Raw genomic sequence first — 16,666 nt, forward strand, 5'->3', positions numbered from 1 at the left:
GAGAAATGGATCGAGCAGCTCGAAGCCCCAAGCATGGCCCACGGCACAACTTGGGGGCGGGGGGCAGTAAGACGACCTTGCAGGGGAGCGCGGTGAGTTAGCTCCATCCCCGGACAGGAGGAACACGGCTACAGGACTGGAGGGCCAGCCCCTCTAGGAAATAAGTGAAGTGCGCCTCCACGTGCACCTGTCCTGACCAGGTCCCCGTTGCTTCTGCCTGCTGCACCACCGCTCAGGCCACCCAGGTCTACCACCCCCACTCCTTAGAGACCCCCTGGAGGTTGGAGAGTTGAAGCTGGGGCCCGTTAAGAGGGGGATGGGAGGGAGCACCCACCGTCAGCAGATGGGCAGGGAGAGGAGGTTTGAGGGGCTCCAGAGACTTCCACTCCTGCTGGCTTGGGGGATGGGCCCGAGGCTTCTGGGCTGGGGTCCCCAGGAGAGGGTCCGGCCGGGTCAGGTGGGCAGTCCTTGGCAGTATCATTTCCATCTGGCTGGGACAGCTTTCCCTGCAATGAACCTGGAGCCTGCCGGCCATGGTGTTTCAGTCTGGTGCCCGAGGAGAGGAGGGTCTGGGTCCCAGTGGTTGCTCTCCTCACCTTCCAGCCCCGGAGCCCTTGGGTGCGGAGCAGCCCCCGCCGCCGGCCTGGGAGGAGCCTCTTCTTGAGGCTCCGGATGGCCCGGGCATACAGCATGGCCCGGACCGCACACTCGGCCGCTGTCGGCTTTTGATCTGCTCCCGGCAAGGTGTGGCTGACCCGCTGCACTTCTGCCAGCTTCAGTTTGTAATACTTGTACTCCAGACTACTGTCATCGGACAGAAACCTACATAACAAAACAGACACAGAAGGATATTGGTTAAAACACCACCATGTAGGGGCACCTGGTGGCTCAGTGGGTTAAAGCCTCTGCCTTCGGCTCAGGTCATGATCCCAAGGTCCTGAGATCGAGCCCGGCATCAGGTTCTCTGTTCAGCATGGAGCCTGCTTCCTCCTCTCTCTGCCTGCCTCTCTGCCTACTTGTGATCTCTGTCAGATAAATAAATAAAATCTTAAAAACAAAAACAAAAACAAACAAACAAACAAACAAAACCACCACCACGTACTGAATCAATGCTATGATCCCATTTCTGTACACCCTTGCCTGCCGTCTGAGAGGCTCTGCCCCACGGATGACCTGGGTCCCCTCCTGCCCAGAGTAACTGCAGAGCAATAGGAGCTCTAAACCAGCACTGGTCGTTCCTCCTTGGGTTTCATCCCCAGTGATGAAGGTGCTCACAACTCGTGGTGGCCTCGTAACACATTCACTCTGTAGCCACAGAGACACTGCCACTCTGTCGCTTGTGGGTGCCATTTTTGGGAGATGACATACTTCAGAGGGCCCAGGGACGCTGGGTACTCAAGAGAGCCTGGCTTCAACTGCACCACTGAGGCCAGGGTGCTGTGGCTGTGAAATCATATGCCGGCGTTATAACGAGACAGAGGTGCTGGGGTGGTTAAGTGTCTGCCTTTGGCTTGGGTCACAATCCCAGGGTCCTGGGATGGAGCCCATCAGGCTCTCTACTCAGCAGTGAGCCTGCTTCTCCCTCTCCCTCTGCCTGCTGTTCCCCTGCCTGTGCACACTCTGTCAAATAAATAAATAAAATCTTTAAAAAAAAGAAGAAAAAGAAGAACAGTATAGGAAAGAGAAGGAGGGTGAGTCCCAAGCGCTGACACAGAAAGACACCCACGATATAGGCGTAGAAGGCAGTATGTTACAGAAGAACAGCATCGACATGGACCACATGAATCTGCTCTGTGTACACGGATCCATGTGCATCTGCTTTCTTCCCATGGGTAGAAAGAATATAAAGCAAACTTAATTAGCCTGGGGAAAGGACATATGAGGCACGGAGGGGAACTTAAACTCTTTACTGTTTTCCACTTCGTGAGCACCTTCTTTCATCTCCATTAATCCTTCCCTTCTAGGGTCTGGGCTTTTCTCGCCGTTTCCTTCTGGCCTCCTGGGTGAATGCTCACATTCACTCTATTTCTGACAAAGGTGTCCCACATTGAACCGGTTGCAGCTGGATGCAACGGGTGCAGAGCGCCCCCTGCTGCTTCCTTGTGAAGTTTCTAATGTCTTTGCTCCTCCTCCTCCACTCAAAAGTTATTTAGAAGCAAGTTTTATTTTGGTTGTTGCTAGTTTTGACTTATATGCATTGTGTAATGTGGCCCATGTGATTTTCCTTTCCTGGAATGTGCTGAGTTTCTCAGGGACCTCGCACATTTCAGGAGTTCAAGAATGTTCAGTTTCAGTTTGTATTCAAGAGGAATGAACACTGGTAGGCAGGGGAATATTTCAGGTGGCCTTCAGACTGCCTGACATTAAAAGGTGGCTGAACTGGTGAGGTTCCCGATTAGGAATGACAGAGGCTGACTGGAGGCAGGGCTGCGTGAAGCAGGGTGCTGGCAGCATGGCCTAATGTGGAGAGCTGCTGGGGGGCAGCTTCCCGGGCAGCTCTCGTTAAGGTCTGCCTGGATCGGATGGAGCATACCCTCTCCATCGCTGCCCTGGACACTCTGCTGGGCCAACACCACCATCCCGTCGGATGGCCCCATAACAAGCAAGGGTTCCCACATACAAGAGCACTGACTAACAGAAACGGTCTGGTTATCCTGTTAATTAAACACAGCCCCAGTAAGGTACCCCCTCACCCAGAGCAGAAAGCAGAGTCAGCACCCAGGTGACTCCAAAGCCCAGGATACAAGCCCCATCCCCTCAGACAGTTTTTTTTTTTTTTTTTAAAGATTTTATTATTTATTTGACAGAAATCACAAGTAGGCAGAGAGGCAGGCAGGGTGCAGGGGAGGCAGGCTCCCTGTTGAGCACAGAGCCCAGACTCGGCTTGATCCCAGGATCCTGGGATCATGACCTGAGCCAAAGGCAGAGGCTTAACCCACTGAGCCACCCAGGCACCCCAATTCAAATGATATTTTTGATGAACTACATACATGTACTCTTAGTCCTAAGTTTACTAGTTTCTTATCATTCTTTCTTGGCACCACATCTTCTCCTCTGATAGTCTCCAGTAATTCCTTCTGAAAGAGTTTTCAGAGTCAAGTCTGAGTTCAGCTCCCTAATCTGTTCTTCATCTGGGTCTATTCTAGCCAACCACTGACATTTTTATTTCAACATTGAGACTTTTCATTTCCAAGATCTTTAACACAGGTTCTTTTCAAAAACATAAAGCTCCTATTTCATGGATACAATATACTATTTTCCACCTAAGACTGTTAATTACACACATACATGTTTAGACTAATTATTTTTCTTATAGTAACTCCATCTTCTCAGGTGTCAGCTCTATTTGAGTTTGGTGACTCTTCTTCATGATGATTTTCCTCAAATATCTTATTTCTAATTCAATGCTTACTTCTAATTTTGTACCTCCCATAGTTACAACTCTGGCTATGATTCTGTCTGTTACCACTGGCCGTCAGGGACCATGAGCCTGGTCAATTGTAATACAGAGTTACATGTCCTCAGTCTTCTCGGGGTCCCCTTTCTCTCCAGCCCAATCACCTGGAAATTGCCCCTAGGCCTTCCAAATCTGGAGTACCTTACCCAAGAGGATTTGGTCTCTGCTTTCACCCTTCAATCTGAGGTTATCTAGCTTCCTTCCTTCAGCATGCACACTGATTGAGGCCAAGAGCCTGGATGAGAATCTCAAGTTTGTCTTACTAGTTTTGCACTCTTTAGGTAAGAGGCCTCTTTGATCCTCAAGTTTCCTGTCTATAAAATAAGGATGAGAACATATCTGTCTCACAAGGTTTATGAAGATTCAGTCAGCTAGGGCTTAAATCAGAAAAGTGCCGAGAATAGTACCAAGTACGGAGAATGCAAGAGTGTTTGACAATCAAGATTTCAATAAATTATGATGGGACAATTTGTTTATTGGGCTGTTTGTTTTTTTAATTTTTAAATTATATGCATACCTCATTCTAAACATGAAAATAATCCAAATGAGTCTGAGAATCCTGTAAAAGTAAAACCATGTAAGCTCCAACCCTCCCGTCTGGTAAATGATGCTGGTTAAGACCAAAACTCTAGTAACGTTACAAGGAAATTTATGCTTTCAAAGCACTTTTAGCGATTACAACAGCAAGAATATTGAGTCCAGAATGGGTACAATATTGATCACACAAGACCTAAATAGACACATAAAAAGAGGAACTACAACTAGATATACTATGAGGAAATGTATAATCTTTGTTAATTAACAAAGGACTAGGAGGTAAAACATCACACTATGAAATTATCTTTAAGTTAAAACACAGGTGAGGGCATGGCATGCTTAGAGAGTGGTAACAGGTCTCAACTGGGACAGATAAGCCACAGAAAGTAACCTGATGATAAAGACTGATGGCTTCCATCAAGGGCAACTCCTGCCCCCAGTGGGAAGGAGAACTCTACTGGCATCTAGTGTAAGGGGGAAGGCCAAGGATGCTGCTAAGTGTCCTGCAAAGCTCAGGACAGCCCCCACCAGAGAATTATCCAGTCTCAAAGGTCAACTGTGTTGCAGCTGAGAAAAAACAACAGAGATCAAAGGCTTCTCAAGTTAACTTTCTCTTTAACCCAGAAATTTCACTCCCAGATATTACTAATCAACTGCCAGAAATGTAGACAGAAATAAATAGAAAACATTGTTTATCATAATGGTGTTTACAGTGAGGAAAAACTGGAAAGAATCTTAAGAACGCATCAACTGGCAATGGTTGACTGTGCTCGGGTACCTGTGTACAACGGAAGAGCACGCAACCGCTGCTAACAGGGACAGCGATGTTAGGTCTGAAACACAGGACACGCTGAGAGGGAGAAGTGGTGGAGTGCTGAGTGATGGCATCTTTACCTTCTTTATTACTTTTTTCTATTACATTTTTCTAAAGGACATATGCTACTTTTAGGATTTAAAAAGTAAGGGGTGCCTGGGTGGCTCAGCTGGTTAAGCTCCTGATTCTTGGTCTTGGCTCAGGTCATGACCTCAGGGTCCTGGGATCGAGCCCCGAGTTGGGCTCTGCTCTGTGCTCAGTGTGTTGTCTGCTGGAAACTGTCTCCTGCTCCCTCTCCTTCTGTTCCTCCCCTGCTTACATGTTCTCTCTCTCAAATAAATAATAAAAATTTAAAAAATAGAATCTTAAAAAAAAAGTTAAAGTGTGAATATTTTCCACTTGCAGCAATCTAGAGGTAATCCTAAACACACCAGAAAATGGGATGCATTAAGCCATTCACTTAACCAGTTTAAAACAGTATGCAATCAAAATCATTCTGAAAGTGTAGCCAGAGAGGGATGGCTGACTGAACTCCGGCCACCTCCACTATGGACTAACAAACGCAGCTGTCTGAAAATGTTTATGAAAAATAAGGAATACGAGCATTTTCCTGTGCTATCTAAAATGAGCAAGAAAAATACATACATAAACCGCAAAAGAGCAACATACATTATAGCACAGTGAAATCATAGCTACATGACACGAAAACCCAAACAGTCCACAACAGGCAGAAAGACTGGGAGCAAATAAGGAAAACTGGCAGTAGACACCGGTGGCACATGGGGGCTTCCCTCCACTGTCTTATTCTCGATTTCCTCTAATAAGCAAGTACCGTATGTATGTGTATATTAAAAGATTTTATTTATTAAAAATTTTTATTTATTTATAGACAGAGAGAGACACAGCGAGAGAGGGAATACAAGCAGGGGGAGTGGGAGAGAGAGAAGCAGAATTCTTGCCGAGTAGGGAGCCTGATGCTTAATGAATGAGCCACCCAGGCGCCCCAGCAAGTACTGTATTTATGCTGAAAACTTTAATTTTAAAAACTTGTTCCACTGGCGTGAAGAGGCAATGAGGCAAAAGGAGAAGAGAGTTTAGCGGACAGCAGCAGGAAGTCATAAGCAACTGAGGTGACCCACCCTGAACTTCATGTGCTCTTTGCATGCGCCTCTCCCCTCATCCTTAAGCCAGCACAGAGGCATGAGGGGCTCCCTGCCTGGATGAGAGAAGGCCAGAGTGGCAGGGAGACCATGGCAGGGTGGCAGGGTGGCAGGGCGGCAGCGGAGCTGGGGCTTGAATGTAGGTGAACCCGACCCTCTCTCATGCTCTTCCCACTGGCTAATACCATGCCTCAAAATCGCTATCTCACCCTCCGCAGCGGACACCATTGAGACACGAATTTTGCTGTGTGTTCTATGGGAGGGATTCAGAGGGGCAACATTTAAAGACCTACCAGTAAGCAGGGTCCTCCTTGAGAAGAGCTCTCTCTTTGGGAGACAAGCTGCCTTCAACAACACGAGTGACCAGTTGGTCGATGGTGTCCACCACCTTGTGATCCGCTCGCTGGGGGACCGCTGGAACACAAAAAAAGGGCTTTTCTGAGAAACACACTGGACCAGATCGCGCCTGGGATGACCAGGATGGAGTCAAAAACTTAGGACGGAATCTAAGCAGGCACCGGTGACCAAAATCCTCATTCAAGAGAAATCAGCATTGAAAAGAGGAAAGCAGCCCAGTATTCTAAAAACCAATACCCAAAACATCCTCCCAAAAGACAGAAGAGCATAACCACTAGAAGAGAAAGTCACAAGCTTACAATGACTGTACAGAGCAACATATGCACATATTCTACAAAAGGAAATGATACGAAGCAATTCTATTCTGCTTGTCAGGTATCGCTTAACTGGAATGTTCACATTAAGTGAAAAACATAAAGATATAAAATGTGACTCTGTACAAAATACATTAAAAAAATCTAGATTATGATTCCCAGTGTGAAGGCAGGAAGAAAAGATACATAAATAAGGACACCCAGAGACAAAAAGGAAACATGCCAGAATATTAATAGATATTCTCTATGGGTAGATTAACCAGTGACTTCATTTTCTTTGTGCTTTATCTATAAAAAATAAATATGCATGTGCTTTATAATCAGAAAACATATATGTAAATTTGCAAAGAAAAATTCCCTAATCAAATAAGTCAGTGGTCATAAGATAGGTGTTTACAGAAAATATTTGCTGAATGTATGAAAAGAAAAACATTTCTCAAAGAGTAAATCTCCTTCAATATGAGGTGTATTTCTTGTTTTTGTTATTTTAAATAAGCACCAGACCCAGTGTGGAGCCCAATAGGGAGCTTGAACTCAGGACCCTGAGATCAAGACTCAGAGCTTTAACTGACTGAGCCACCTTTTTTTTTTTTTTTAATTTCTCTTCTCTTTTTTTTTTTAAATTTGACAGAGATCACAAGTAGGCAGGGGCAGGCAGAGAGAAAGGGAAGAAAGCAGGCTCTGTGCCAAGCAGAGAGCCCGATGCGGGGCTGGATCCCAGGACCCTGGGATCATGACCTGAGCTGAAAGCAGAGGCTCCAACCCACTGAGCAACCCAGGCGCCCCCTGACTGAGCCACCTTAACATAAATTTCAATTTAAAAAAGGCCCCTGGCAACACAGAAAAGCATCTGGCACTCAATTAGTAAGACTGTTTCATTTTCAGATATTTGCTGGTTTTAACTGCACAGAACGGTCTGTTTGTTTAGTCATTCGATAAAAACCACTTCTGAACTGGAGAGGTTTCCCAGTTTGTCCTGTCCTTGCTCATGCCTGAGTTGCAGCTTTGAGCTTATTTTAAACCTCACTGTGAACTCTTTATACCTGCTAAATGGATTCTTCAATTGTCAGGCTACTGCAACTATTTCCCCGTTGAAATTGCTTCTTTTTTTTTTTTTTTTTTTTTTTTTAATATCAGGTCTCATCTTACAGAATTGCTAGTTTTACATGATCTTACCAAAGAATAAAAGGTTCAAAGTTGGAAGCTTTTAAAAACAATGCAATTTGTGGATTACTGCAACCATCTCTCGAGAAGGCAACCATAAGCAAGTATCCCAGCTTTGATCCCACACTCCTCCTCCCCTGACCATATTCCGTAGAGGGGAACTTAAAAAATAACAATAGCAGTAATCCAAACATTCAACGGAAGATGTCATCCCTGTGTTTCTGACAGTAATGGAAGCAGTGGCGGGGCAGTCCCCCATGAGACGGGCGCTGGTGCCAGCAATCTGCTGTCCAGACAGCCCATGTTTGCAGACATCATTTACAAGGGAACCCGACTCTGCTCAGCCTCGGAGGCCTCTAGTAAAAGGCAGCCTGAGTCCACATCAAGGGAAGGGTGAGGTCATTTACGTTAGGTCAGTATCATGAGGCAGCAAATGCTGCAGAAACACAGAAAAAGGCCTTTGATGATCCTGTAAAAGAACAGACTGTAGTGTTTTCAGTACAGCAAGACCGCTGCTGTGGGGGGCACCTGCAGAGCAACAAAACCAGAAAACAGCGGTGGGCGACTTTCAGTTATGGGTGTTTTCTTCCTCCTTCAAACAAAGTTCTTCATTATCATCATTACACTAACTTTCCACTCCACCACTATGAAGGATGTGGGGAGGAGGGGTCCTGCTTCAGCCCTAAGCTCACTTCTGGAAGGCTCCCTCTCCAGGATGAGGGGTGGCTGCCCATCCATGGTGGGACCTACCCAGTGCCTGATGTAGTCAGGGCTCCGTAAGGGTATAGAGGAGTAAAGAGACTCAGGGACAAACAAGGCCTTCCCACTTGGTTAGGGCAATGGAAGCTGAACACTGCCTTGTGGGGAGATAAAGAGGGGGAAAGTGCTTCCTTGCTGGTCACATGGGCACCACATATGCTCATGACTTCTGGGATGTCTGGGCTAGGAGAGCATCCATCCTTGGTGCTAAGAGGGAGAGAAAAGGGACACTAAACAGCCAAATATTTCTATTACTACTACTTCTTCCTTTTTTTAAAAAAACTATTACCTCTTTCTTGGCCTTTCTGGAACCTCCACGAAGCTGACTCATTACCTACAGATTACCAGATGTACCTAACTGATGTATCGACTTTTAGTCATTCTAGAAAAGCAAGTGGGTAGAAAGGTGCTTCTACTACGTGGGCTGATGTGGCTAATCTCCACTGATCCCTCAACACAGCTCAAACATGGCCTCCCGGCCTCCCCCGGGCTGGGGGCTCTTCCATCCCCTTCATCCTGGCACAGGAGGGTTTTTTGACTTGTCCCTTAGGAGCCTAGGGATTCCCCAGAGACAGTGCCCAGTGCTTCCTTTCCCCTCTATGAATGAATATCTTAGAGTGGGGGGAGGGAGATGCTAACAAAGGGTTCTTAACCTTGGCTGCAGGATGGTATAAGCCCCCCAGAAAGCACAGACAGAATTGTGTACAAATATGTGTGCCTTTTTCCTGGCAAGCGCCACACCTTTTCATCAGATTCCCAAAGGAGTCTGTGACCCAGAAACGCCTAAAAACTTCTGTGGTAGACAGAAGATTCCTAATATATGCTTACAGAATGAACAGCGCCCACGCACACTGGCCAATATGAGTTTTCTACTAAAACTCTGAATGTTTCCAGTTGGCTAAAAAAAACTTCGGGGCAAAAAATCTCAAAAATAAAAGACATTGCAAGAACACGTGAATAACAAACTAATCACAGTAAACAGGAACTTTCGGTGCTTTCCTTACCATCACTCAGACCACTCGGAGCCTTGGCCTGAACTTCGGGTTTGGTAGGGGGAGCCATTTTCTCCTCCTCTTGGGCTGGCTCAGGTTCGGCTTTCTTGACCTGGAGGGGACACCCACTGCTGACCAGCCAGGCCTTCAGGTGATCGATGTACTCTCTCCCAAACAGCGTAGAGTCCTCAAAATTTGGAAATGCGGCAGGAGAGGGAGCTATATCTTGGAGGCCCACGGCTTCTAAAATTTTCTCTTGCCGGAAAGAGGAGGCCAAGGAGAAAGTCTGTCCCAAGAGGGCTAAAGATTTCCGGCAGAGAGAATTGGTGGTCTCCAGGGCAAGAGCCAAGTCCAGGGGGTTACTAAGGGTCTTCATCTTGACACTCAGCTCATAGGCGTTGCACGCCATGAGCAGGGGTGTGACACTCTTCAGGAGCCGGTCTTGAAGCCGCATGATGTACTTGTCAAAGGGCTTTATAATTTCAAAAAAGCAATTTTTGGTCTTCACAGCACCTTTGTCTAAAAGCATGTTTAAAAACTCGTTATCAACTCTGGGTGTTTTCAAAGCAGAGTGCTTTAAAAATTTGATAGTAAAAAAGCAAAAATCTCGGTGCTCTGGTTTTAAGGAGCATTTGAACGAAGCAAGCATTTTAGCACAGGTTTCGGTTTCGAGTTCAAAGAGAGTCTGGAAAAGCTGGGAAAATTTAACATCATCTTTTATGGTGTGAAATCCTGCCCATTTGATTATTTCTATCCCAAATCTTGAAAAGACATCAGACTTATCTATGAGGTCAAAGCTCATCTTTCTTCTGGGGAGCCGAATATCCTTCAGATTAAGCCCCAAAGGGATCTGAGTGGGAAACTGGATATCTTCTGTCCCTGGGTTTGTCCCCAGGGTCACATCAGGACTTGAGGTGGTTTTCTGGATTTGGTTGGTGCCCTGAGTTTTGGGAGTAATACGATTTACAGTGGGTACTTTCTTTGTGCTCACACTTCTCAGTGTGACAAGTTTCCCAACTCCCCCTTTAGTTGGGAGCAGGCCCTGAGTCTCTCCCTTTCCTAAAAGGGCCCCTTCCTGGTCAACGATGTTTAGACCTCGGCCTCTGCCCTGGACTTGGGCACTGCCCCTGAGCACAGAGTCTGCCTCTGCTGGACGGTCCACGTCATAATCCCGACTCTCTTTCTCCAAACACTCTTTCTCAATCAGCCTGGAGGAACCAAAGTCCCCCAGGAGTGCAGAAGGACCAAAATTATACTCCTGTGACCAAGGGGATTCTTGAGAAACTGGGTGGGCAAAGTCTTGTTCCCAAGAGCCACGGAGTGCAAATTTCCAGTCCTGAGAACGGAAATGTCCCAATTTCCGGTGGCCAAAAACCTGGTCTCGGGATTCAGAGTGGGAAAATTCCAGATCCCGGCCACACTCTTTGCGAAAGTAGTTGTCTTCACTTACAGAAGGATTGCTTGATCTGAAGGAAGGTCCTGGAAATACATCACCTCGCAGGCTTTCTCTTCCAGTGTCTCGAGCATGAGCTACAGATCCAGCCAGAGTATATCTGCTGTCACTAGGAATGTCATCGTACATATCTGCTCTGGCTCTTGGGACTGTCCTTAGAAGATCTGAAATAAATGATTCAAAGAGAAGCACAAAGGTAATTTAGACCAGAGGTTGCAAAAAGACAGTCCACATACCAGCAGCCAGGAGGGGTCCTTTTTTTGCCAGAATACATTTTAGAAATTTGTATTTGTTTCTAACATTTAAAATGTGGGTGGCTTTACTTAAAAATCCGGACTGTCAACTTATAAAAATAGGAGACCTCCAAGCACTGGCCCTGCATGTGCCTGGGTGACAGGCCACAGAGGCTGGGCAATAGTGCCCGTCACTCATTTGGCCTTGCTGGCCAGGCTCTGCAGGCATCTTTTATTAGCCCTCTTTTAGACTCACAGAAGGGTATCTGACCCCCAAATAACCCGGGCTTCTTTACTACAACTTTACACAACTTATGTATTTCTACCTTACCACACAGTAGACAGCTCCTCTGGCGGCTGCCTGCCCTCCCTGCCTCTGAGGAGAAAATGTTAGACCACAGTGCCACTGTGGCTGGAGCCATGTTTGACACTACACCCACCAGAGCCAACCATAGCTGAGCATCTGACCCAAAGGTGGCAGACAGGCTCCCTTACAAATGTCCACTGGGCCAACCAATTCTCTGAAAAAACAGAGACCAAAACAGATAAGAGAGAACGCAGAAGCTAAACAAGCCACAGCGAGAGAGGTCCCAATGAAAACAGAACAGAATGTGTAGAAATGAGAAAAACAGGAGCTGAAATTTGCACTTGCTTATTCACACATAAAGAAACTCTGTAAGAAGCCAGGAACACGGGAAGAGCAGGCCTCAGGGAGACTTTGCAGAGTTGCTTTCTAACTTTCTAGCTTATGGCAGAATATTACCTAGTCAAGAAGTCAAGTAAAAGGTAGGAGAGATGCCAGGAAGGAGTAATGGGCCAAGATACCACAAGAAGCTAAAGCTGTGTATAAACCCAAGTTGATTTGTTCAACAAATAAGCAAATGAACAACTACTGTGTGTGGGCACTGCTCAGGCAATGGATTTATAGAGCAGGGAAAGGAGACAGCGAAGTCCCTACTCCTCTAGATTTATCCTCTAGATTTATCAGTTGAGGGAGCCAGCAGTAAACAGAAATCCACCATACGTAAGAATCAAGCAGACAGGAGCAGGAAGAAGAGAGCCATTTTCGGACAGGCTGGTCAAGGAGGGCTGCTCTGACAGCATCGTATCTGTGCAGCAAAGGCCTGGTGTAAGAGGTCAGACTGTGCAGTTATGGAGGAAGCCTTCCAGGCAGTGGGACATCAGGACAAAGCCCAGAGCTAAGACTAGCAAGGAAGGAGCAGAGCCAGAATGGAACAGAGGAACCAGGGGCAAAGTGATAAAAGGTGGCCCCTAAACTCTACTGCTTACTGGAGTCCTTCAGGATCCCCAGGCATCCTTATTTAAGTAATTGGGATGGGGATGTGGCCTGGGAATTAGGAATTTTTTTTAATATTTTATTTATTTATTTTACAGAGATCACAAGTAGAGAGGCAGGCAGAGAGAGAGAGGGGGAAGCAGGCTCCCTGCTGAGCAGAGAGCCCGATGCAGGGCTCGATCCCAGGACCCTGAGATCATGACCTGAGCGGAAGGCAGAGGCTCAACCACTGAGCCACCCAGGTGCCCCAGGCATTAGGATTTTTTTTTTTTTTTGCATTAGGATTTTTAAAGGGTCCCCAAGGGGTATCTAATTAGCTCAGTTGGTTGAGTCCACTCACGATCTTAGGTTCATGAGATTGGGCTCCACACTCATTATGGAGTCTGCTTGTCCCTCTCCTTCCCCCTCTGCCCCTCCCCATGCACGTGTGCATGTTCTCTAGCTTGTACACGTGCTCTCTCACTAAAATAAATAAATAAATAAATAAATAAATAAATAAATAAAATCTCAAAGGGTCCCCAGATGATTCTAACAAGCAGCGAAGTTAAGGACCTGCTATGCTAGAAGATGTGAACAGAATGGGGGTAACAAATCAAGTCAGGCCCTCAATGGGACTCCACAGTTTATTCTGAACAAGATGGAAAGCCATGAAGGGGTCTGGAGCAAAGGGGAAACCTCCCTGGCTAGTGCACGGGACTGACCACTCAGGTACAATAGTGAATATGGATGTTCCAGCAAAAAGTCCACTGGGATAACGCAGGTATTGATGGCTACTGACAGCACGGTTAGGGCAACAGCATTAGGAGTGGTGGGGGATGGGGTCTGCACAACGGGGTTTTCTGACGCCTTATAAAGCAATACAGACTAGAACAGACACAGTGAAAGGCCGGTGGATGGACCATGCAGCTAGCCCTGTGACAAAGTGGTGGTTCCAGAACCATCTAGCATCCTGCTGGTTTCCTGGTACAGCTACCATCCCCCATTTTTCTTGAGGAGACTAAGATACACTGTCAGTTAATGTCTGAGTCTCTAGATAAAAATAAACCAAGATTTAAATCACTAGATATATACATGTGTATACATACACATACAAATATATACATATAAATGTGCCTGTATGCATATTTCTATACGTAAGTATTTAGGATTACATAAACGTACCATGGAAGAACTGAAGTATTCACAAAACACCACAGATATGGTTGCCTCTGAGGGGTAAGGAAGCAGCTAGAAACTTTTACATTATACTCCTAACTACTGCTTTTTAAAAAAATTCACTCAGGCGCCCCATACTCCTAAGTACTTCTTAATTCTTCCAATCCCTTATAATGGGAATGTTCTTGTGTAGAAATATTCAAGCATTTAAAAAAATACAGTAGCTGAAGATAGCTTCTAGGCTTTGGTTTCTGCCCATCCAAAGTACACAAGTTATCCCTGCCCCTGCATTCAGACTCACTTGATCAATACTGAGGCAGCTTCCTCAGTGGACACTGGCTCAGAGGCTGGTGCAGGGGACAGCACAGGCCCAAAGAAAGTCTGGAGGAGGCTGGCCCACCTCAAAAAAGGGAGTGCTCAGTGGGCCCAGGAGAGCAATCAAATCAACCTCAAAACCTGCCAAGCTTCCTGAGGGAAGGCACGTGTAAGCTGGGTCTTAGTGCCCGAGAGACTTAACCAGGCTGGCCTGGGCTGGAGAGGGATTCAAAGCACAAACAGGCAGCACAGTGTCACTGAAACATGAGCCCCAAAGGTAGGAGACGAGGGCTGGGAGCGTTAGGTGCCTGGTGAGGGACCCCCGTCATCTTGCAAACGGTGTATGCACCATTTTTGATTCTGTGGGTGTCACATTTCAAAACTTTCCAAGGACAATGTTTTCAGGCAAGGCCTACACTTGGCAACCTCCCATGCCCTCATCTTGTACACACCACTATTACCATTACCTGGTTGCTCCTGCACTTGTCCTGAGGATGTAACCCCGAAATGGGGAACCCCAAAGAATCCAAGCAGGACCTTGGCCCAGCAAGGCTGGCATTAATAGACCTGTCGGGGAGGGCCGATTTGAGGGGAATGGAGCCAGAAGCTGAGAGACGGTTCAGAAGATTACTGCAATAATCCAGGCGAAAACTAGTAAGAGCTCAAATGTGGGCAGCGGTGGTGGGGACGATGGAGACAGACTGATTCAAGAACCCTTCTTCAGGTGGGGGAGGACAGAAGCAAAGAAGCTTCAGACCATAATGCCCACTTCTGCATAATGATTTGACAGGTAGACCAAAAGATAACTTTATCTCCCCTATTCAAGGAGTTGAATAGTTTTCCCAAGGCACTGATATCCTACTGCCCTGACGCTAAAAGAACACCCAATAACTACCCTCCCCCCAAAGAAACCAAGCACTTTAATTCACCTTGAGCTTTAAACTGAAGAGCTTCACCTACGGCCTCACCACTGGGGTCCATGTGATATCGGTTAGCTTTTTCTTGCAAAACAGCATCAAAAGTCTCCTGTGCAATTCGCCTAGCTGCCATGTTTCTCTGACCTGTAGCGAGAGGGGAAAAAAAGACACTAAGAATGACAACTAACGCTCACACACAACCTGCTTAATTTCACCTAATCCTCAAAGTAATGAGACAGTAATTTATAATTCAGATGGTGCTTCAGAGGGAGGCTGGATTATATGAAGGGGGCTTCTGCCCTTACGGAGCTCACAGGTGCGTTGGTTAGAAGGAACAAAACGAGCACTGTGACCTTAGACAATCTACCTTGCTTCTCCGAGCCCATTTCCTCAGACTCCCTACCTGTTGGGGCTAAGAGGAGAACTGCAGTAAAACAACACACACAAATGAATGTAAGTGGGGGGCGGAGCATAACCCTTGCAAATGGTGGTTAGGAAAGATGGGATCTTTCCCATTTCTATTCTCTTGTATGACAGACATGCAAAGAGGCTCTGAGAACTGCCTGGCCCTCTGAGAACTGCCTCTCAACAAGTGAGTGGAGGAATCCGTGGCTAGTGACAGAGCTTGCTCTGTACCAGGTCCTCTCGGAGGAAAGGGACTCTCACAATCTCCTTTAGTTTTTCCAAGAACCCAGTGAAAAGCAGATCCTGTTATGAATGACAGTATACAGAAAAAGAGAAAGACTCGGGCTTAAGTGACCCACCCAAGGTCAGAGAGCCCAGACCGGAACCTGGAAAACAGGGCACTGGTATCGGGGACAAAGCCCTTAAGACTGACTGGAAAAAGACTTGAGAAGCAACGCTCAGGAACCCGGTGGCTGCGTCCTTAACCAAAATACCCGTTCCGTCTTGAAACCTCCAACTTCAAGACCCAAACCTGCCCTTCCTTCGAGCCATTTCTTATAACCATCATCCCCCTTTCTCATCCCTAAACCCTTTTCCTGGGGCGCCCCTTGTTCTCTGCTGTCGAAGGATAGGGTCTCCCAGTCAGGCGGCTCCGGATCAAAATCAAGTGACCGAACCTTTTTGCGCCTCCGTTTCCCCATCCATGTAATGGGCAGCTAATGGTGGGGGCTGTTGTGGGGATTGAACCGGGTGAAAAATGGTCAAGAGCCCGATACAGCGGTCGGCTGCAGTAATCCCCGTACGAACGGAACTGCTCTGGGCTCGGGTGGAATGAATGAACGAATGAACCCTTTCGGGCGTGGCCCGCCTCCTACCGGCCTCCGAGAACGAAGACAAGGGGGCGTCGGGCCCGGGAGGCCGAAGACCGCCCCCCAGGCCGAGCAGGCGGGGACGCGACCGGCGCGCAGCCCGAGGGCCGAGCTCGCGGCGTCATCGCGGGGCCCCTGGGCCCCGGAGCGGAACCCGGGCCTCCCACCCGGGGACCCGCCCACCGACGACGCCGGGGCCCAGGCCTCACCCCGAACCCACCGCGCGCGGAGCCGCCCCCGCCACCGCCTCAGGTTCCTCACCCGCCGCCGCCGCCGCCGCCGCCGCCGCCGCGCGAGGCGGGGACATGCAAATGAGCCAACGGTCTCCGCAGCGCCGCGCCGCGCAGGCGCAAGCTGCCGCCGAGCCCTGATGCGCAGGCGCAGGCGGCCGCCGCCAAGTTCTCTTGCGCAGGCGCGTTGCTCGCTTCTCAGGGCAGACGCTCCCGAGGCGAAAGATTAATTTGTTGA

General features: G+C 47.6%; 1 protein-coding gene across 14 annotated transcripts in view; it reads right to left on the reverse strand.

Annotated features, from left to right (window-relative positions):
• The window catches only part of SUGP2 (SURP and G-patch domain containing 2), a 30,635-nt gene that overhangs the window by 13,757 nt on the left and 212 nt on the right, over positions 1–16,666 (reverse strand). For 5 of the 14 annotated variants that reach the window (XR_009350666.1, XR_009350665.1, XM_059160587.1 and 2 more), the window contains exons 1-5: positions 16,460–16,608; positions 14,937–15,068; positions 9,567–11,171; positions 6,262–6,382; positions 335–822 (exon numbers count right to left, since the gene is read on the reverse strand). Coding sequence is in view for 12 of the 14 variants with exons in the window: in XM_059160587.1 (XP_059016570.1) it covers positions 335–822; positions 6,262–6,382; positions 9,567–11,171; positions 14,937–15,068; positions 16,460–16,505 (2,392 nt within the window). In the remaining 2 variants the exon portion in view is untranslated. Of the gene's footprint in view, positions 1–334; positions 823–6,261; positions 6,383–9,566; positions 11,172–14,936; positions 15,069–16,204; positions 16,366–16,407; positions 16,609–16,666 lie in introns of those variants that run through there. The other 9 variants (XM_059160594.1, XM_059160592.1, XM_059160590.1 and 6 more) reach the window with 9 other exon arrangements.

The sequence above is a fragment of the Mustela lutreola genome, chromosome 2 (assembly GCF_030435805.1).
Source record: "Mustela lutreola isolate mMusLut2 chromosome 2, mMusLut2.pri, whole genome shotgun sequence".
In the NCBI taxonomy this organism is placed as follows: domain Eukaryota; kingdom Metazoa; phylum Chordata; class Mammalia; order Carnivora; family Mustelidae; genus Mustela; species Mustela lutreola.